This window comes from Terrapene carolina, unplaced genomic scaffold, assembly GCF_002925995.2.
Source record: "Terrapene carolina triunguis isolate 2854851 unplaced genomic scaffold, T_m_triunguis-2.0 Scaffold23, whole genome shotgun sequence".
Lineage (NCBI taxonomy): Eukaryota > Metazoa > Chordata > Testudines > Emydidae > Terrapene > Terrapene triunguis.
In genome coordinates, this window is record NW_020664374.1 from 17,199,774 (window position 1) to 17,221,560 (window position 21,787).

General features: G+C 42.6%; 1 protein-coding gene across 1 annotated transcript in view; it reads left to right on the forward strand.

The window, feature by feature from the left end:
- The window catches only part of LOC112103829 (ralBP1-associated Eps domain-containing protein 2), a 139,229-nt gene that overhangs the window by 18,028 nt on the left and 99,414 nt on the right, over window positions 1-21,787 (forward strand). Inside the window, exons 2-3 of the mRNA XM_029910945.1 lie at window positions 18,225-18,348; window positions 21,399-21,547. Coding sequence (XP_029766805.1) covers window positions 18,225-18,348; window positions 21,399-21,547 — 273 coding nt within the window. The remainder of the gene's footprint in view (window positions 1-18,224; window positions 18,349-21,398; window positions 21,548-21,787) is intronic.

Sequence of the window (21,787 nt, forward strand, 5' to 3'; positions counted from 1 at the left end):
ACCCAAACCGTACCTCTCTCCACCTCACAGCTTGGCTGCTGCATGGTTGAATCTAGAGAAAAGGCCTGCTCCAGTCTGGTACAGCAGGTTCTCTGGGAAAGCAGAAAGCCCTCCACCAGAGCGACTTACTTGCCAAAGTGGAAGCGTTTCTCCCGCTGGGTATTGGAGCGCAACATCTCCCCGACCCAGTCATCTCTGCAGTGCATCCTGGATTACCTGCTTCTCTTAAAGCACCAGGGTCTTGGCTTCTCTTTGATTAAGGTGCACCTGGCAGCCATATCGGCCTTACATCCTCACGTCCAAGGTAGATCGGTGTTCTCGCATGAGATGTTGATCAGGTTCTTGAAAGGCTCTTTCCGCCAATCTGGGACCTGATTCCCCAGTGGGACATCAACCTCGTCCTCTCCAGGCTCACGGGTCAACCCTCTGAGCCTATGGCTTCTTGGTTGTATTCCTTATAGTGATTACCTCGGTGAGGTGTCTCTGAGATGAAAGTCCTCACTTCGGAGCTCCCATACACAATATTCTACAAGGACAAGGTCCAGCTATGGCCCCACCCGGCGTTTCTGCCTAAGGTGATGTCGCACTTCCATGTCAACCAGGATATCTTCCTCCCGGTGTTCTGTCCAAAGCCTCACACGACCAACGAGGAGAGGCGGTTGCACACTCTAGATGTCGGGCGCACCCTGGCATTCTACCTGGAGCGTACCAAGCCCTTCTGCAAATCAACCCAGCTCTTTATCGTGATAGCTGACAGGATGAAGGGCCTTCTGGTGTCCTTTCAAAGGATTTTGAATTGGATCACCACTTGCATCCATACTTGTTATGAGTCAGCGCAGGCAGTGCCTCCACCGATAGTGAAAGCTCACTCGCCTAGGACTCAGGCGTCTTTCGCTGCCTTTCTGGTGCATGTCCCTATCCAGGACATCTGCAGGGCTGCGATGTGGTCTTCAGTACACACGTTCATGACACATTACACCAGCACTCAGCAGACCAAAGATGACGCTGGCTTCAGCAGACCTGTGTTGCAATCGACACATCCATGAACTCCTACTCGCCTCTGGTGATACTGCTTGGGAGTCACCTACAATGGAATGGATATGAGCACGCACTCGAAGAAGAAAAGACTGTTACCTTTTGTAACTGTTGTTCTTCGAGATGTGTTGCTCATGTCCACTACATGACCCGCCCTCCTTCCTCACAGTCGGAGTTCTGGCTAGAAGGAACTGAGGGAGCCGGCGGCACCCCTTATATAGGTGCATATGTGCACCACTCCAGAGAGCGCCAGAGCCAGTCCCCTACGGATACCACTGATACAAAACTTCCAGCACCGGTGCATGTGGCGAGCACACACGCCTACAATGGAATGGACATGAGCAACACGTCTCACTGTAATAGATTTTGTTACTTTGATGTCTTGGGGAAATTTACTAAATATTTACACTCTTAGTAGCAATTACTTTTTAACCTTTATAAAAATGAAATACAATAGATTTGTCCAAGACATCTTAACACAGATGTTGTCAACCTACTTTGAAAGCCCTGTTTGTAATGCATAAGTGAGATCCTACATGTTCCTATGTAATGAGAGCAAATGTGTAATAGGGCACTATTGGTTCCCCTTTACAAGGGCCAGTGGAGAAGAAAGGCAGCTAGTTAATACTGACATGTAGCTGCTTTCCCAAGGCTGCTGCAATGGAACTGTGCTCTGTGTGGCTAAGAGGCGAGACCAAGGGAAGAATAAAGAAAGCAGTTGGTCTTCATAGCTTATTGACCTTGCATTGTCAGTCCCTTCACTGCAGCATTAACTCCCTCTTTCCCAGCCCAAAGGGATCTTCATGCATGGAAAACCCATGTGCAGAAGACATCAATGCCATGGTTGGTAGTGAGGATTGGGAAAAGGCCAGTGAACCATAAGTTTGTCCCCTCTCCTGGCCTTTGTCAATTGGGCTGGCCATCCTGTGATGAGTCACCTCTGAGCATGTCTAAACCCAAGTTACCCTGACCCTGCTTAAACCTGACGAGTCATCCCTGAGCCAGAGAGTTTGATCAATCATCAGAGGCGCAGGTCTTGTGACAGGGCCCATGCCATTCAACCAGGGTTCAGCCAGTCCATAGGTGAGGACTCAACTGGGTGACCCCAAAGCAGGTATATAGGCTCCTAAGGGAAGCAGTCTCTCAAGACTGCTCAGTGTCACTACTTGGCCAGGAACACTCCCATTGTCAGTAATTTCAACAGATTGTTCTTGCTCTGGCTCTTGCTAGTGCTCCAGCTGGCTCTAGCCCATGCCTGTCTTCATGCTAGCCATACCCTGTTCCAGTCTGCATCTGCTTCCGCCTCAGCTGGCTGCCTGGCAGTTCTGACAGCTACTTCACTCAGATCTGCTCCATTGCTGGCCCCACCTTTAGCAAAGGAATTTGCTGGGGAGTTGCATCAATCCATTGCCATACCTATAGCACGGGTTACTCTATCTTGGGAAGAAATGACTCTGAAAAAGATTTGGATGTCATGGTGGATAATCAGCCAAACATGAGTTCCCAGTGTGATGCTGTGGCCAAAAGGGCTAATGCAATTCTGGGATGCATAAACAGAGGAGTCTCAAGTAGGAGTAGAGAGGTTATTTTACCTCTGTATTTGGCACTGGTGCAACCTCTGCTGGAATACTGTGTCCAGTTCTGGTGTCCACAATTCAAGGAAGTTGATAAATTGGAGAGGTTTGGAGAAGAGCCACCAGAATGATTAAAGGATTAGAAAACATGCCTTATAGTGCTAAAATCAAAGAGCTCAATCTGTTTATCTGAACAAAGAAAATTAGGGGGCAACTTCATCACAGTTTATAAGCATCTACATGAGGAACAAAAAATTGATAATGGGCTCTTCTGTATAGCAGGTATAATAAGGTCCAAGGGCTGGAAACTGAAGCTAGACAAATTTAGAGTGGAAATAAAGCACAAATTTTTAACAGCGAGGATAATTAACCAGTGGAACAACTTATCTAGGGTTGTGGCCACCCCTGGCAATTTTTAAAATCAAGATTGGATGTTTTCCTAAAAGATATACTTTAGTTTAAACAGGAAAATTCAGGGAAGTTCTGTGGCCTGTGTTATGTAGGAGGTCAGACTAGATGATCGCACTGGTCACTTTTGACCTTATCTATGAATATGCAAGGTGACTAACATCTGTCATGTGTAGTTCGTTCTCTCCTCTCCCCAGGGGGAGAAGTGTGTGTGGAGTGGACTGTTTTTCATTATAATGTATACGCTGCTTTGTGCTTATGTTAAAGTTAGGTTGAAGAAGAGCACTGTGTACTTGGAGCAGAAGGTGGAGAAGTTTGTGGTGGGCCTTAGTTCCTGTGGGAGATCATTCCACTTTCTGGGACCAGTTCCCGAGAAAGCTCTGTCTCCTGCACAGACTAGCTTTATCTGCAGAGACTACTGTTATGATAAAAAGTTCCATTGTTCCAGAGTTGTTAACCATGGGCTTTATCCCAGAGTTTTAGGTGTTCTTTTGATCTAGGCTGTTAAGCACCTGGAAGATAAGGACTGAAACCATGAACTTCACTTAGCATTAGTATTTTATAGGAAGTATTTTATAGGAAGCCAATGTACAGAGCAGAGGACAGGTTTGATGTGCTTGTGGTAGCCAGTGTTCGTGAGGAGATATGCTACAGTATTCTGTACTAGTTGGAGTTTCCTAAGGGTTAATGGCTTCATGCCCAAGTATGTTGCATTACTGTAGACCAGACAGGAGGAGAAGAAGGGATGTGTAAGTGAGGCCAACTCATCAGTTACCAGGATGGGATGGAGTCTCCCAGTCAGCCAGGGGCAGTAGAACGCATTACTCACACATGCAGTTATATGATAGCTTAGCATCAGCATCTGGGAACACTCCTGAACTATAGACTGAATTGACCAATTGTAGCTGTGTACCTTTAATCAAAAGAGACTGCATCATGGCTACACACTCTTCGAAGTGCTTTTCTCTGCCCACCAGCATATTTCTGTCTTGCTTGGACTCACCTTCAATAAGCTGTTCTTTATCCATGACAGCCTAAAGCTTCCGGTGGTAAGTTGTTACTAGAGCTGGTCAACAAACTTTTTTTTGGTGCAAAAAAAAATCCTGAATGAAAAATGCTCATTCCAAATGTTTAGTTCTGTTTTTTGGGAGGGCTGGGGAAGGGAGGGGGAGGGAGGAAATTTTAAAGCAAACTGAAATTTTTGTTTTGGATTTTGAATACAAATTTTGATTTGTTTCAGATTTTGAAAATTGAAATATTGGCTCTTGGATTTTTGTTTTGCTTCTCATTTTTTTTCTTCCTCCTTGCTACTAAATGAATAAATAATAAAATAATGTCCAGTTCCTGCACCATCACCACTATTATCTATCTTTCTTTTTACTGCAGAGTGGCAAAGTTAGTGTGCCATTTTCCCATTTGCCACCTTGTAAGTTTTCCAAACTTGGGAAAGTTTTGAAAAGTTATAGACGAAAAAAGGAAAACCAAAAAAGTGAAAAAGATACCTAGACATCATTAATTCTCTAGCATCCAGTGAGGAAAGGGAGGAAAAAACAAAATTTCAAAATATTTTGTCTGTTGACATCTGAAATGAAAATTTCATACAGAACAAAACAAATATTTTTGTTTTGAAATTTCCCATATAAAAAAAAAATACTGTTTTTCCTGAAGAGTTAACTCAGTTATTTAAGCTCAGGTTAGCCTACCTGGGGTGAGAGCAGCCATACTGAGAAGTAACACTCAAACTGCATGGAGTGGTTGTGTTAGCTAATTCGAGCTATGACCTATACCTCCTGACAGACAAGCCCGAGTTCAAAGCAGCGCCACACTGTAATTAAGGGATTTTGTGTGTGGATGGAACTTAAGTTAGAGGCAACACTCAAGTTAACTCTGCAGTGAAGATATGCCCTTAGTAACAAATGAAATCGACTAGCTCTTTTTTGTAATCCTCTTCCTCCTCTGACCCATACGCCATCAGTGTTCGATATGTTAGTGCCTTGAATATTCATAGTGTTTAATAACTGATAAATTTTAATAGTTTATTTGGTGTGGCCAGATCTGCTTTGTGAACAATGGAAGTTAAGCTATTGCTTGTGTCTACAATATGTAAGGCTGTGAAAGATGTTCAAGTAGCATTGGAATGTTGAATGGCTTTTTTGCCGTATTTTCTGAATTGTGCAGTAATTAGATCAGAAAATTGAATAGAGATGACTAAGCCCCTTCCATCTCAGTATTAAATAGTGAATAAACTGGTGCATATGTGCCATCACATTATTTGTTTACAACAAAGCTAGTAAGGTAGGCAAGGATTTTGTGGGGTGTGTGTGTATGTTTTTCAGTGGTACAGCTAAAGTTATTGAGAAATGCTTTCCTATTCAATGCAACATGGAGTGTCTTTGAAGATAGGTATTAAAATTAGTCTCTCATTTATGGAGCATTTGAAGCACATTGTCTGCTTTTCACTGATGATAATGTTGGGACCTGTCAGTTCATGTCCTACATTTTTGGTTATTTTGGCAATGAATCTTACTAAAGTAATTTAAAAGGGAAACTTGCTTACAAGAAACATGAAATTGCACTTGTGGGTAAGAAATTATCCTGGTTTCAGTTTATGAAACACCACACTCGAATCCTACAAACTATGACCAGGATCCTGCAAAAGCTTATGCACGTGCATAGCTTTAAACATTGTGAGTGAAATTCTGGCACCATTGAAGTCAATGGGAGTTTTGCTGTTGACATCAACTAAGCCAGGATTTCACCCACAGTGTATAAAGATAAGCATGTGCATAAGTCTTTGCAGAATTGAGCCTGTGTCTTTGATCAAAAAAGGCTGATCTTGTGTTCATGAAAGCATTTTAATTTCCACATATGCAGATTTTAACTTGTAGGTCACACAAAGCTAGTAAAACAATGGAACATCTGGTAAGTTTTACCAGATTGTATTTTTTTTTTATTCCGGTTTAAAAAAAAGAAAAGGATTACGTCAGTTTCTGACAGTTTCTTATGTAGTCACATATGCTATTTGCCCCCAAAACCAACCTTCGTTACAATCCAGGGCAAATATACTTGACTTTGTTATCACAGGCCAAATTTCAAAGGATTATGGCTGAAAATGTTGGCACTGTTTTGCAAAGCTAGCTCTTCTTTCATGGAGTGAAGTAATAATAAATGTTCATCCATTGTTGAAGTGAACCATTTCTTGGGCACTCTTTGAATAATGAGCCATATGCTAAAACTTATTGGGGGAGGGGAGAAATAATTTAGACAGTTGCTGTTTTTCATGCCTGTCAAGATTTATACTATGGAAAACAGACAGTTACTGTGAAAATGGTTTTGTTATGCAATGTTTAATAGACTTTTTTTTTTAAACAGAAACTTGTTAGTCTTAAATGTTTTGCTTTATTATCTTCCAGTCTGTTCCTTTGAAAACTTGATTTTACTCTGTACTCCAGTTTGTTGAATAAGCTTTTGTATACTCTGTGCTCCCATCTGTGTGTCATATTATAGATTTGGATCCATATGGAATGTAAATCTTGTTCTGGCCTAAATCTGAGTCTAATCCTTTTCATAGCTTTTGTAGAAAATGAACTTCCTCTGCACGGTGTCAAGATTTCTGAGGTCAGTACTATCTGGATATTCTCCCAATTTTTTTAACCGATTTAAAAAGTCTTGTATTGTTATGCAGTACAAATTAATTGTTCTTGTACTACTGACCTATAATCATCATGAGTGTGGTACCTCATTACTATTTTATTTTCTGTAAAAATGTGTGGGGGGAAAACGTATGGATTCCTTTATTTTAATTACTTTATATTGGCATTGTAACACTATCTGATGGAGCCAAGGATTGTGAGTGTTGTGAGATGTATTGTTATGAAATCAATTATTAGCGATTTACAAATAATTAGGAGCTAAGGTACAGTGCCCAAATATTAGAGAGATTGTTATGACAGAGATTGTAAAGGAGGTGGAAAATACAAGTATCTTCCATTAAAAATTGTATTTATTTATTTTGGATATCCTTCACTTGTTCCTTTTAGACCTAAGGTTAAAAAAGTTACTTAATTGAGCAATAATTAAGGGGGAGAGGGATAGCTCAGTAGTTTGAGCGTTGGCCTGCTAAACCCAGGGTTGTGAGTTCAGTCCTTGAGGGGGCCACTTAGGGATCTGGGGCAAAATCAGTACTTGGTCCTGCTAGTGAAGGCAGGGGGCTGGACTCGATAGGATATCTCCATTAAAAAAAATATAAAAATAATGAGTCTAAAAATTCACAGTCATTGGTTTATTTATTGTAAGTTATTTTGGGATTCATTAAGCATTTTCTAATAAGTCATTTTTGGTATCAAGCTCTTCTGCATTATTTTGCGGCATTTTTCATGGTTTGCTCCTTAGTGGAATGTTTATAATTGTCACAATTTTTCCCATGCCTATTTCCCTAGGAAGCTACAAGCAAATAATAATTTCCATATTCCTCAGAGGGCCTTGAACAGAAAATGGAAACAAACTTTACCTTGATTTGGTAGAACTATAACAATCCTAGTTTTGTATACACATCTGTGGGAAATCACTGTACATGTCGCTTTTTCTTTTTTATAATTATACTTTAATCAAGGATGTCACATAACTCTCTTCATGTTAATAAAATAATTACAGTGCAGAGACTCAAACAAAATATGATAGGCTATAATCAGGTAATGATATGGAAAAGCATCCTAACCACATGTGTAGATTTTAAAAGATTTAAGTAAGTCTGTTCGCTTTGTGTATCTGCATGTGTGTATCAAGGAGAGAATATACCCCAAACATGTGATGATGATGAGCGATCACTTGTTACTGAGTATGATCATCTTTCATGGGAGTTATGGGTCCTCAGGTTGCTAATAAGGCCAATCCTTGAACCACAAGTTCTATTACAATAAGGGAGATGTTTTCAGGCTCAGCAGGAGGCTGTTGACCATGACTGGAGACCAGTCTCTCCTTCCTTCTGTGCCTCTTGTCCTCTTCAACTTGTCGGCGAGCAAGTTCAAAATGCAGGGGACCATCACGTAGGACTTCACTCCATTTTAAGCGATCCTGGGCAAGTGTCTCCCAAGTGTCAATGTCAATATTACACTTTTTTAGATTGTCCTTCAGCAAGTCCTTATAATGCTTCCATTGTCCACCTATGTTGCGGTTCCCTTCTTTCAGCTGAGAAAACAGGACCTGTTTTGGGAGGCGATGGTCTGGCATCCGGACAACATGACCAGTCCAGTAGAATTGCTGATGGATGATCATTGCCTTGATACTGGTGGTCTTTGCCTCTACCAGAACACTAATATTGTTGCACCTGTCTTCCCAGTTGATTGTCAGAATCTTACAAAGGCAGCGTTGATGGTGCCTCTCAAGGACTTTCAAGTGGTGTCTATAGGTTGTCCAAGTTTTGGACCCATACAACAGTGTTGGGAGAATAACAGCTTGATAAAGAAGAAGCTTGGTGTCTGTTCGAATGTCATGATCTTCAAAAATGCTGTGCTATAAACAAGAAAAAGCTACACTGGCACAGCTCAGGTGATGTTGAATTTCTGCATCAATATCTGCCTTGGATGAAAGATGACTTCCAAGGTAGAGGAAATGATTGACATTCTCCAGTGCCACTCCATTGATTTTGATAGATGGGGCATGTAATACTACCTTTGGAGAGGGCTGATAGAGCACTTTAGTCTTCTTGATATTAAGAGTGAAACCATGACATGCATAAACATCGGCAAACACGTTCAAGATAGTTTGAAGATCTTTCTCATTGTGGGCAAAGATTGCGTTGTCATCAGCATAATGAAGTTCCACAATATATGTTGTGGAGATCTTACTCTTGGCTTTCGGCCTGCTAAGCCTGAGTAAATGATTCTGTAAATGATTTCAACGCCAGCTGTAAACTTCCCATCAATTAGGTAAAGAATGACGGCAATAAAAACCACAAACATGGTTGAAGTAATGATACAGCCCTGTTTGACTCCTTTTTGTACTTCGAAAGGTTCACTCTGGGAGCATACTTTGCTGACTGAGGGTCATAAAGTTGTATTTATCTTAGGAGGACTATTGTCTTGTACTCTTTATGAAACTTGCCACGACATGGATAATATTTACTATCCGCTTCAATAGCCACATAAAAACAAATGTTCCGCACTGTTCCATCACCAAGGAAAAGAGCTCAGCAAGGCTACAAAGGAAGAGAGAGGTTCCACTCACGGTTACTTCTTACAGAGAGGGTCCTGTAGAACAGGCCAAAACAAGCCATCATATAAAAATATGTCAGTGCTGAAACTTGTATGTGTAGGTGGAGCTCAGGAAACATTTTCTAAGGCCTGGTCTACACTAAAAAGTTAGGTTGAAGGAAGCCACCTTAAGTCGACCTGTTAATGTATGTGTCTACACTACCAGGTCCTTTACGCCAACCTAAGTCACCTCTAATGTTGACTTCTGTAATCCACCTCTGTGAGAGGCGTAGTGCTTACTTCGATTTTCATGGATCAACTGCGAGGTAGTGCAATTTGACTTAATTGGCCTCCAGGTGGTGTCCCACAATGCTCATCTGTGACCACTCTGGAGATCATTCTCAACTCTGATGGAAATGGGGTGGGAGAGGAATGGTGGTGTGAGAGTGAGAGAGAGAGAGAGATGTTATTAAGGCTTTAGCTAGTTATTCAGCTGCCTCCAGGGGAGCCAGTGGAAGGATGGAGGTAAACCATCTTGAAAATCTGGTTTTTCTGGTTCCATTTTTGACTGAGGTTAACTGTATGGTATACAGCAGCACAACACTATGTGCATTCTTGTCAATGCACTGGGTGCACAAAAGTATTCATTGCGTAAGTCATCTAAAAATGACTAAAATTCAGGAATAACTTAATTTTATCAAGCATAGGTATTTCATTACAAAAGAGGGAGTGTGAAAGATTCTTCCAGTTCAAACAATTACTCCTGAATTTAAGGATCATGTTAGACAGTTTCTGCCATCTCCAGTATCATAGTTTGTATCAGTAGTTCTCAGCCTTGCCAGACTACTGTACTCCTTTCAGGAGTCTGATTTGTCTTCCGTATCCCAAATTTCACCTCACTTAAAAACTACTTGTTTAATAGCGTGTTCACACTTGCAGCGGTATTCGGAGTGGTGCACTCTGAGCAGCTATCCCACAGAGCATCTCTTCCTCTTCTGCCACTAAGAGTTGTGGGAAGGCGGAGGGGGTGCGGGCATCCTAGGTCCTGTGCCAATGCCCAGTGATGTATTGCTTCGCATCCCAGAAATCCCTGTGCTTCCATCCACATTTGGTGCCGTCTTTCAGCAGTTTGTGTACTGCGTGCTCTGCTTCTTCGGTCTGCAGGAATGGATCCCGCACTGTTGATCAGTACGCTGCTCACTCTGACTAACATGTCACGAGTGGCAGTGGAGTTTTTCCTTAAACTACAAAGACAAGAGGAGTGCAACATCGATCTTGCTACGCGTAGTAGCTACAACGTGAGATTGCTTGTGGCATTCACGGAGGTGCTGACCACAGAGGAACGCCACTTTTGGGGTTGGGAAACAAGCACTGAGTGGTGAGATCACATCGTCATGCACATCTGGGATGACGAGAAGTGGCTGCAGAACTTTCGGATGAGGAAAGCCACATTCATGGGACTGTGTGATGTGCTCACTCCAGCCCTGTGATGCAAGGACTCGAGAATGAGAGCTGCCCTGCCGTTGGAGCAGTGCGTGGCGATTGCACTGTGGAAGCTGGTTACTCCAGACTGCTACCGATCGGTCGCTAACCAGTTCGGAGTGGGAAAGTCAACTGTTGGACTTGTGTTAACGGGAGTCTGCGGGGCCATTAATTGCATCCTGCTCCAAAAGACCATAATTCTGGACAACGTGCGTGACATAGTGCATGGCTTTGCACAAATGGGCTTCCCTAACTGTGGAAGAGTGCTGGATGGCCTGCATATTCCAATTCTGGCACCAGACCACCTAGCCATCAAGTACATGAATCGGAAGGGGTATTTCTCTATGGTTCTCCAGGCGCTTGTGGATCACCGTGGGTGTTTCACGGACCTTAACGCAGGCTGGTCCAGAAAGGTGCATGACACACGCATCTTTCGGAACTGGCCTATACAGGAAGCTGCATGCAGGGATTTTCTTCATGGACCAGAAGATGACCGTAGAGGAAGTCGAAATGCCCATTGTGATCCTGGGAGACCCCGCCTACCCCTTTATTCCATGGTTTATGAAGCCATACATGGGGCACCTTGACAGCAGCAAGGAGTGGTTCAACAACAGGCTGAGCAAGTGCAGAATGAGTGTTGAGTGTGCTTTTGGCCATTTAAAGGCCCACTGGCACTGCCTATATGGGAGGCTGGACCTGGCCAATGATAATATTCCTATGCCTATAGCCGTGTGCTGTACGCTACATAATATTTGTGAAGGGAAAGGTGAAAGCTTCACTCCGAGCTGGACCATTGAGGCTCAGCACCTGGAGGCTGAATTTGAACAGCCAGAGACCAGGGCTATTAGAGGGACGCAGCACGGGACCATAAGGATCAGGGATGCTTTGAAGCAGCAATTTGAAGCTGAAAGCCACTAATATTTGTTTCTATGCTCAGGAGTGAAGTGCTTGTAATGCTAGGAGGTGATTGGGATTGGTGCAGACGATGCACTATGAAGGTTTAAAAAAATTGCCTGTTGCTTTACAGGGCTCTGTTTGCTTTCAGTTAACAGAATAAAGATTGCTTTCAAACCAACACAATTCTTTTATTAAAAAACAACCACTGGAGGAGAGACAAACAAAAAAACATATCAGCAACGTGGGGGATAAGGGAAGGGAGGGTCCCAGGAGGAGGTGGGATGCCGGGACTGTTAAAGATTTGCATCCAGGGATCATATGCAACCTTGTCCTTTAGAGTACAGTGCAGCTGGTACTGTACTTTAGCAGGGCTAAACAGCAGAGGGACGGGTGTTGAGTGCAGTGGGTACTGGGAGTCCGCAGTGCTGGACTGTGACGGGGCAGGAGTGGAATGCAGTGGGTACAGATTGGAGCCAGGAGGTTGATAAGAGAGTGTTGGTGGTGTCGGGGGGGGGCGCATGGGAAAGAGTTTTGCGACAGTGGCTGCAGGGCAGGGTGGGCGTGGAGCTGCTCTGTTTGCAGTGCTAGTAGCGCCTGGAGTATGTCCACTTGGCGCTCCATATCGTTTAAGAGCCGCTCCGTGGCTTCATTCTGGCGCACCACGTTCTCCTTTCGATCCCCATCTGCCACTCCTTCAATTCTTGTTTTTCGGCCGTGGAGTGCATCATGGTGTCACGTAGAAAGTCCTCCTTAATTCTTCGTGGCTGCTTTCTAATTCTGCGCAGCTGTTCAGCTGGTGATAACAAAGAGGGAGGCTGGGCTCCCAAGGTCCGATCTGTGAAGCCAAAACGCAACATTTTACAGAAGATTTGTGTGTGCTTGCACACACCACAGACCACTGATTCAGTGATTTAAAACACAGCCACTATTCACATACCTCTCACTAACTGGCTGACCCCAGGCAAGCACACATGAGCCACAAGACCCCCAAAATGGTGAGTAGCCGCGGGGGCTGGGGAAATCAGTGTTCCAGGACCGTACTGTACACTGGGCATGTGGCTCTTGGGGAGAGCCAGCACTGTAGGGAGGGGGGGGGGGGCCTTATAAGCATTCCTATCCCCACACTTTCCACAGGCTGTGTTCATTATGGACGATATCTCGCTGCTGAGGGTGAGCAGGGAATCAAGGGAGGGTCTTCTCCAGACTGCGGCTTCTGCCCTGACCCTTATGCGGCTCGGCTGTGTGCAGTAATGGTCCCCGCACCCCCACCCCCAGTGACAACAGAGTGGTGCGGGAAAGTTACCCTTAATGGGGCATGAAACAAAGCAGCTCTGCCAAAGAACCTGTGGCAGCGGATTGCCCAGTATCTCCATGAGAGTTTCTTGGAGATCTCTGAGGGAGATTCCTGTGAAGTGAGGGAGTCAGTCAACATGCATTTGTTATATATTGTTGTTTTTTTTTTTTTTTAATTTACAGATGCCTTAACTTCCTTTCTACACCAGGTCATTTTTTAAACCAATATAGCCTTCTTCCTCGATTGTGGCTTTTTGGGCATCTAGTAAAGTGTTCTTAAACAATTCTCAATTATCATTAACATTTTTCTGATTAAATTCTTCCTCCCACCTGATTGGCCTCATAATTGTTTTCAGCTTTTTGAAATTTGTTATATTTATATTAATTTCACAAATCTGTGTGTGTTTGTGTGTGTGTATGTGTATATATATATATATATAGAGAGAGAGAGAGAGCTTTGTGAAATTAATATATATATATATATAAAAAATTATATTTGGACCTTATTCTGTTTTCACATTTGCAGGGCTACCCTCCCCTGGGGAGCAGAAGAGTGAGCTGGGATGTGGGGGAGGATTGTGTAGGACCTGGGGATGTGTGCAGCAGGACCTGGAGTGAGGAAATCAGGGATATGTATAGGAAAACTGGGATGGGGTGACCCAAGTGTGTCTGGTGAGGCATCAGCATTTGAAGGGCTGCTGTTTCTTCTTTGCACTGTTGGAAGCCAGCACTTCAAGCAGAGATCGCCTTGGCTCTGCAGCACTAGCAGGGCCGGCTCTGGCTTTTTTGCCACCCCAGGGAAAAAAGCCTCCGGCCGCCTCCCCCCCCCACCCCCCACGGAGCGCCGGGAGGAGGGCGGCGAGCCCGGCCGGGGCTCCGCTCTCCCCGGCGGCCGGAGCGCCGGGAGGAGGGCAGCGAGCCCGCCGCAGCCCCGCTCTCCCCGGCGGCCGGAGCGCCGCGGGGAGGGCGGCGAGCCCAGTCGCGGCCCCGCTCTCCCCGGCGGCCGGAGCCCCGCGCCACCCCCCTCCAGGTGCCGCCCCAAGCACAAGCTTGGTGGGCTGGTGCCTGGAGCTGGCCCTGAGCTCTAGGCAGCAGCACGGGGTTGGGGGTCAGACTCACTCTGTGACGACAGTGTGGCTCATCAAGGTCTCCCTACCATGTTGCTGCCTCAGTACCCTGGGGACCCAAAGCAGCAGCAAATGGAAGGTCATCAAGTGCTGATGCCTTGATGAAGAGATGCTGAATCTCCCCATTACTACTGATCACCTGTACAGCCCCAGTCCCCTTAACTCGGTTCCCCCAAGCCCCCAACCAAAACCTTCATCCTTCCTCATAGTACCCCGGGACACTGTGCAGAGTGCAGCTCCTCTGGGGAGAGGGCCATCATTAGAGCAAAGTTGCTCTCCCGTCCATTTCTCCCCACACAGGATGCTCCCAGCTCCAGTCCCTGTGCAAGCCGGAGGCCCCTGATTCCTGCTGGAAAAAAATGTGAAAATAAGATGTGGTCAGTTATAAAAAGTAAACCAGAAAAGTAAATACATTCAAGTAAGGTAATGGCAAACTTTCCTTGATTAATTGCAAAAATACAGCTTCAGAGTCTCCATCTCCCTGTTCATCAGATAGCCAAAGGAAGGAAGCTTCTTAATTCCTTGATCACAAGATGGACTTAAGCCAGGCATCTCAGAAGCTAAGAGGAGGAGAAGAAAGCCAAGGCTTGTTCAGCCAGAGCAGTAGCCATGTAGGGTTAGTCTACATGGGTGATTCATTTCAGACTAACGGCCTTTTTTTTATTTATTTTTTTAATTGAAAGGGGCTGCGTCCACATGATGCAATTCTTCTTTTGAACTAACTGGCTAGTTATTGTGAATTGGATAAATCCACTTTGGAAAAAGTTTGTGAATGTAGTTCTATTTTGAGTTAACTTTTCAGTCCTCCCACTGGTATAGCACACTGCATTGCTTCACACCAGGACTGACCTGTTGGTTTACCTGTGTGTACTGTCCTGATGACCGAGTGTTGCTATGACGCAGGGAGTCCCTCAGTTCGGGTCACTCCATCTAAAAAAAGATGTATTAGAATTGGAAAAAGGCACAGAGAAGGGCAACAAAATGATAAGGGATATGGAACAGCTCCTGTATGAGACATTAAAAAGACTGGGACTGTTCAGCTTGGAAAAGAGATGACTAAGGGGGGATGTGATAGAGGTCTATAAAATCATGAATGGTGTGGAGAAAGTAAATGAGGAAGTGTTGTTTTCTCCTTCACATGACACAAGAACCAGGGGTCACCCAATGAAATTAATAGGCAGCAGGTTTAAAACAAACAAAAGGAAGTATTTCTTCACACAACTCAGTCAACCTGTGGAACCTGTTGCCAGAGGAGGTTGTGAAGGCCAAAACTATAACAGCGTTCAAAAAGGATTAGATAAGTTCATAGATGATCGGTCCATCAACAGCTATTAGTCAAGATGGTCAGGGATGCAACCCCAGGCTCTGGATATTCCTAGCTTTTGATTGCCAGAAGCTGAGAATGAATCATTTGATGATTGCCCTGTTCTGTTCATTCCCTCTGAAGCACCTGGCTTTGGCCACTGTCAAAAGACAGGATACTGGGCTAGATGAACCATTGTTTTGACCCAGTATGGCCATTCTATATTCTCAGCCCTAACTGGCAGAGGGCACACCATATCATAACTCACATCAGGCCTGACATACTCATTTCCCCAACACACTGTTGTCATATTCTATATGTAAAGGTGTAATTTAAAATAGCATATGCAGACTGATAAGACACTGGTCATTAACATTACTCTATGTTGTACGTATGGCAGTGTGTAAAGAGTTATACATGCTGGAAATATGTTCTTAAAAGGTATTTTGCAGGCAGTGCATCTACCCAACCTGTCCTAGACAAAGGAATATTGTTTTGCCTGTTTTCCTGTGTCTCCAATGTAAATTGAGCCAGGTAACAATCCAGAGGATAAAGAAAAATATATCTACATATGAAGTAAACAAAGCCATAAAGCTAAATGAGCAGGGGAGAAGACCACTTAATGATCATGACAGGGGATGGAGCCTGCACCCCCAGCAAGCATTCCTGGCTCTTGAAATAAGGACAGTAGACTTTGGGGAATTATAAGCAGAAGCAGAGAGCCATTTTAGCATCTATCATATAGGAAATGAAGGGGGAGCAATACCATTTGAACCCATGAAAAGTGGGTCTTCTTGGCCTGAAAACTAAGAGTAGCTGAAACTGACTGTCGGTGAGAAACCTGCATAGGCAAAGATTGTAACTTGGTGAAGTTAAGTTTTAGTAACTAGAAAGCATGTTTTGTTTTGTTTTACTTATAACCATATCAGTATCTTCTGGTCTTACTTATTATCACTTAAATATCTGTTCTTTGTTAATACGTTTATTCTTGTTTTATTTATAGGAGCATAAACTCTGGCTAGTCAAGTGTAAAAGTATAATTAGCTAGGCCAAAAAGGAATTTGAAGAACAACTAGGAAAAGACACAAACTAACAGCAAATTTTTTTTTAAGTACATCAGAAGCAAGAAGTCTGCCAAAAAGTCAGTGGGGCCACTTGACAGTTGAGATGCTGAAGGAGCACTCAAGGAAGACGAGGCCATTGCAGAGAAGCTAAATGAATTTTCTGCATCAATCTTCACTGCAGAGGATGTGAGGGAGCTTCCCACACCTGAGCCATTCTTTTTAGGTGACAAATCTGAGGAACTGTCCCAGACTGAAGTGTCAGTAGAGGAGGTTTGGGAACAAATTGACAAATTAAACAGTAATAAGTCACCAGGACTAGATGGCATTCACCCAAGAGTTCTGAAGGAACTCAAATGTGAAATTGAAGAACTACTAACTGTGGTATGTAACCTGCCAGTTAGTCTCTCTGCCAGATGACTGGAGGATAACTAGGGTAACGGATTTTTTTTCAAAAGGCTCCAGAAGTCAATCCTAGAATTATAGGCCAGTAAGCCTAACTTCAGTACCAGGCAAATAGGTTGAGACTATAGTAAAGATCAGAATTATCAGACACACAAAGGAACACGATATGTTGGGGAAAAGTCAACATGGCTTTTGTAAAGGGAAATAATGCCTCATCAATGGATAGAGGGTTCTTGGGCTTTCAGAAAGCCTGTGACAAGATCCCTCACCAAAGGCTCTTGAGCAAAGTAAGCAATCTTGGGATAAGAGGGAAGGTCCTCTGATGGAAAAGTAACTGGTTAAAAGAAACAAAGGGTAGGAATAAATGGTCAGTTTTCACAATGGAGAGAGTTAAATAGCTGGGTCCTGCAAAGATGTGTTCTGGGACCAGTGCTGTTCAACTTATTCATAAATGATCTGGAAAAAGGGGTAAATGGTGAGATGTGAAAGTTTGCAGATGATACAGAATTACTCGAGATAGTTAAGAATGCTGAGTGCTTACTCTGAAGAAAGTCAGTGCCTTGTGTTTGCACTGATTCGGAGATAAAAAGCCAGCCTTATGGATGAAATTAGTTTGGATTAGTTTTCCAGTTACTTTTCCAGCCCGAACATCTACACTGCTATGTTTAGCCCCACAGCATGAGTCTGAGTCAATTGATTCAGGCTCTGAGACTCAGTGCTGTGGGTTTTTTTGTTTTGTTTTGTTTTGCTGGGTGGACATATGCTCAGTTTTGGTCTGCATTTCAAACTTGCCAATAGAGAATGTTTGTTTACCTGAAGGCCAGGTGAACCGAATGAGGAAAAACTAAATTTGTCTTCTCCATAGACAAGGATGTTGAGGTCTAATAAACAGAGTAGGTTAATTTGCACTAGTAGTTTCTAACTTGTGTGTGTGTGTTTGAGAGAGGAGTTTAATTTCAAGCCTGCCTAACTTTTCACAAAAATATTTTGCTGCAATAGTTTTAGGGTATTTATGATTTTTATTTTGTAGTTAGAATGATTATCTGAATTATTGTTGGACAGAGATAGTGAAAATTAATACCTCCTATTTATAGTGCAGCTTTCAGCCCAAAGAGCTGAAATAGACTGTTTGCTAACAGGGATCGTTTCACCTACTAATGAAATGCAGTCACCTCTTGGGTAGAAACATGTTAACTATTTTATAGCAGCCATGCTACACTGCAGTGTTTTCTGAAGGAGTAATAAATAACTACTTATCTATTTTAAATTCAGGGGTATTCAGGTATACAGAGTGACCTGAACTGGATTGCTCACTTTTAATAAAGCACTGCAAACAGACTTGTGAGTTTTTAGTTCTAGAAGACTTCTCTGCTTCAATACTCAATGCAAGTTTCCTAAGAGGAAAGAGTGAGAAGTATTTTACAAAGTGTGTATTTTTTCTCTTTTAGATCACAGAACTTTGTGGGGCAAAACGTGTGGGTTATTTTGGTCCCGCTCAGTTTTATGTTGCTTTGAAACTAATTGCTGCAGCGCAGTCTGGCCTTCCAGTACGGCTAGAGAGCATTAAGAGTGGTAAGTAGCTCACATTACTTGGTGTGTTACGAGCTTGTTCTTTAATTTCTTTACCATTCATTGTTCATTATTTGCTTCAGTTAGTTTTTCTTCCAACTTGTTTGTAAAGCAAAATCCTATTTATTTATTTATATATATTTTAGGGGGAGGAGGGGAAGAGGTGAAATTAGTTTTATAATCCATAAATTATGGGTAGAAATTTACAATGAAATTCTTGGGTTCTATGTGCAAAGTTGTTACATGGATAGAAAAGTACAAATTGCTTCTGCATCCGTAAAAGCATTATAGAAATAACAGGACAATTGACAGTCATCGTTGTGGGTCCATTTTTGCCACCCTCACTCGTGCTGTGTGGTACTTTAGGCTTAAGTTCTGCTCAGGCTGATCTCTGCAACTACATTGAGCCCTATTGAAGTTGGGGCTCCTTGGGAACACCTTGACAGAGTGGGGTCTTTCTTTGCAAGTAGACCTGTTGAAATGAATGGGTGCAGGTAGCAAAATCACTCCCTGTGTCAGTAAATGTTACAGCAGGGGTTCTCAAACTTCATTGCACCGTAACCCCCTTCTGACAACAAAAATTACTACAGGACCCCAGGAGGGGGGATCAAAACCTGAGCCCACCTGCGCCCCACTGCCCTGGGTTGGGGGGGAAGGGGTAAAGCCCAAGAGCTTCAGCCCCAGGCAGGGGACCCTGCCACCCAGGACTGAAGCCCTTGGGCTCTGGCTTTGGCTCTGGGTTGTAGGGCTTGGGCTTTGGCTTCAGCCCTGGGCCCCAGCAAGTCTAATGCCAGTCCTGGCGACCCCATTAAAATAGAATTGTGACCCACTTTGGGGTCCCGACCTACAGTTTGAGAACTGCTGTGTTAGCGTGTCCATTAGAGATTATTTCAAACATATTTGCTGTTCGGATTCCATTGTAACTTGATGTTAAGTACAACTTCTCTGCAGAAAAAAATATTTGTTAAAAGAAACTTCTTAAAAATCCCAAGTGGATGGGATGGAAGAACATGTTTACTGGTGAGAACCTAATAGCTAATAAATGAAAGTAATTAGATCCATTGTGCCACCTGCACTGCCAGCCCGGAAGCAAAGGATTTAAACTTCAAAGTGGGCATCTCAAATTCTGATCCTCTGCTGGGCCTATTATGTCAGTTTGACATAGAAACAATGTAGTAACAATTCAGTTTAGCACAGCTTTTGCTGAACTCCCACTAACCAGGGATCCATCCAAAGGCATCTGTTGTAATCAAGTGATTTTAGTGCTAAAATGTAAACTGCTTCAGGTGGAATAGGAATTCCAAGCTCTTATTTCCATAGCTATCTTGTGCCATTTTGTCATTCTTGATCCTTCTATTTGAATTAAATATTATTCTTGAAATCCTTGAAAAGAACTCACTTGGGTGTCAATCAGAATTAAGGCATTATTAATTAGGATAGGTTTTCAGAGTTGAACTAGAGGTATCAAGGTATTTACATTGATGTTGCAGAAATAAGTCTGAGAAACGTATAACATGGTAGTGCCATGTTTCAAAACCTTACTGTATATGTGTTTTGTAGCAGGATCACAGATTTGATGCCATTTTTACTTACAAATTACACTTTAATTTTTTAAAACTATCCCCATGACTGTGTGTGTGTGCGCGCACACGCACGTGTGTTTTAATTTGCCATTATACCTTCAAAACTGTGTTTGAAAGAGATCCCAGTTTTTAGCCTTTGTGATCTTCCACCAGTAAATCCAGAGCACTGCATTTGTTGAGACTGATGATGTGTGTTTGCATGTTGGACCCAGTTCTTCCTGCTATCTTTGCTATTGCATCATTGTGAGCCAGCAGGGGAGTGAAAATTAAATTGTCAAGAATCTTATCTAAAGCACTTTTAAGACTAAATATGTTGTTTGATCATCAAGCCTGAGAGCTGGGATTTTCACATTGCTTCTGCATTTGTTTTGAAGGATTACATTTAAAAAAAGAACAAATAAACAAAAACAAAAAACCCAAACCAACAAGTAAACCATAAATCTGCCAAGGGGACATTATTAAATAGACATTTTGGGGGAATTTTCAGTCAGATTCCTGCTCTGTCTATCCTAAGCATCTTTTTAGGACAATCAGGTTACTTTTAGAAGAAACTAGCTACTTTAGCAATCTGAATCAAGTGAGATTCAATGTGTATGTTTCATAAATACAGCAGCTGGAAATACTGCATAGATGTGAATGAACAATGGTCTTTGGATTAATATCCCACTTAATTGCTGAAATGTTTCCAGGTTTCAAAAGCACTAATTACATTGTCCCCAGAAACACAGTAGAGCTGTTGGAATGGATGAGTGATGTACAGCAAAAGTAGATTGATTTCATAGAAACAGCTGTATGTATAAGTGGTTATAAAGATGCTATCGTGTTTTACTTGATTCCAGGAGCCTTTATTCTGTTTCTTTTGTTGTATTGATCTTATAACTTACTATGTGGAGAAGTGGAAGTTTGCAACAAGAAGATGATGAATTTCCTTAGAACAGTATTGGATTTTTGGATGATGCATGAGGTTATAAGTGTCACTCTTCAGTTCTTCTGAGCTATGGCAAATGGTAGCATTTCTGACACCACAGTCTTACGAGGCTTTGAATAGGTCTGTTTAACTCCGGTGCTTTTTTTCTGTTCTAGTGACAGCATGGAGGATACAATGATCTTGCCCTAATAAATTGATTGCTCCCATAGTTTCTTCTGGAAACTACTTGTAGACAACAATGAACAACATATGTAATAGTGCTGGCTAGGGTTAAGACCAGAAATGAGTTTGAGACTTGGCTTCATACTGTGAATGAGGCACCTCTCTCTCTTTACAGTAATCAAGTATGTGCAAATCTCATAATATTTGCTATTAAGACAAAAATAATTTCAGACGTTCCATAGGTTATTTTTTTGTAATTCTTAGTGCTATTTCTTATTTTATAGTTTAACTTTTCATTGGTTTTGCACTGCGATACTGCTTCAAAGAATTTTAATATACTGTAGTCTCATTTGAACTTCTCTTTCTTTCTGTTAATGAAGAATTGCCTCTTCCTCGGTTTATGGCACTCAAAAATGACATTGAAATGAGATATGGAAATGCAGCAGAAATACACGGAGTTAAATTTCAGCTTCCACATCCAACCTTGGAAAAAAATTCCTTCAAAAGATCAGATGAAGGGGATAAAAAGGTAACAAGGCTTTATTTAAGGCAAATATGTTCGTGTAGAGTGCAACTTTAGTCCAATCCTGCAAACAGTTAACTCATGGATGCTTATTCCATTAGTTCAATAGGACTCCATGCAAGGTTAACTCTATATATGTGAATAATTGTTGGCAGGATTTTGCTCTTATTTTGATATTCTCTTGTACCAACTGTATCCCAAGAGGATTTTATTTACAAGAACTTTTATAGAATTATGTATTTCGCC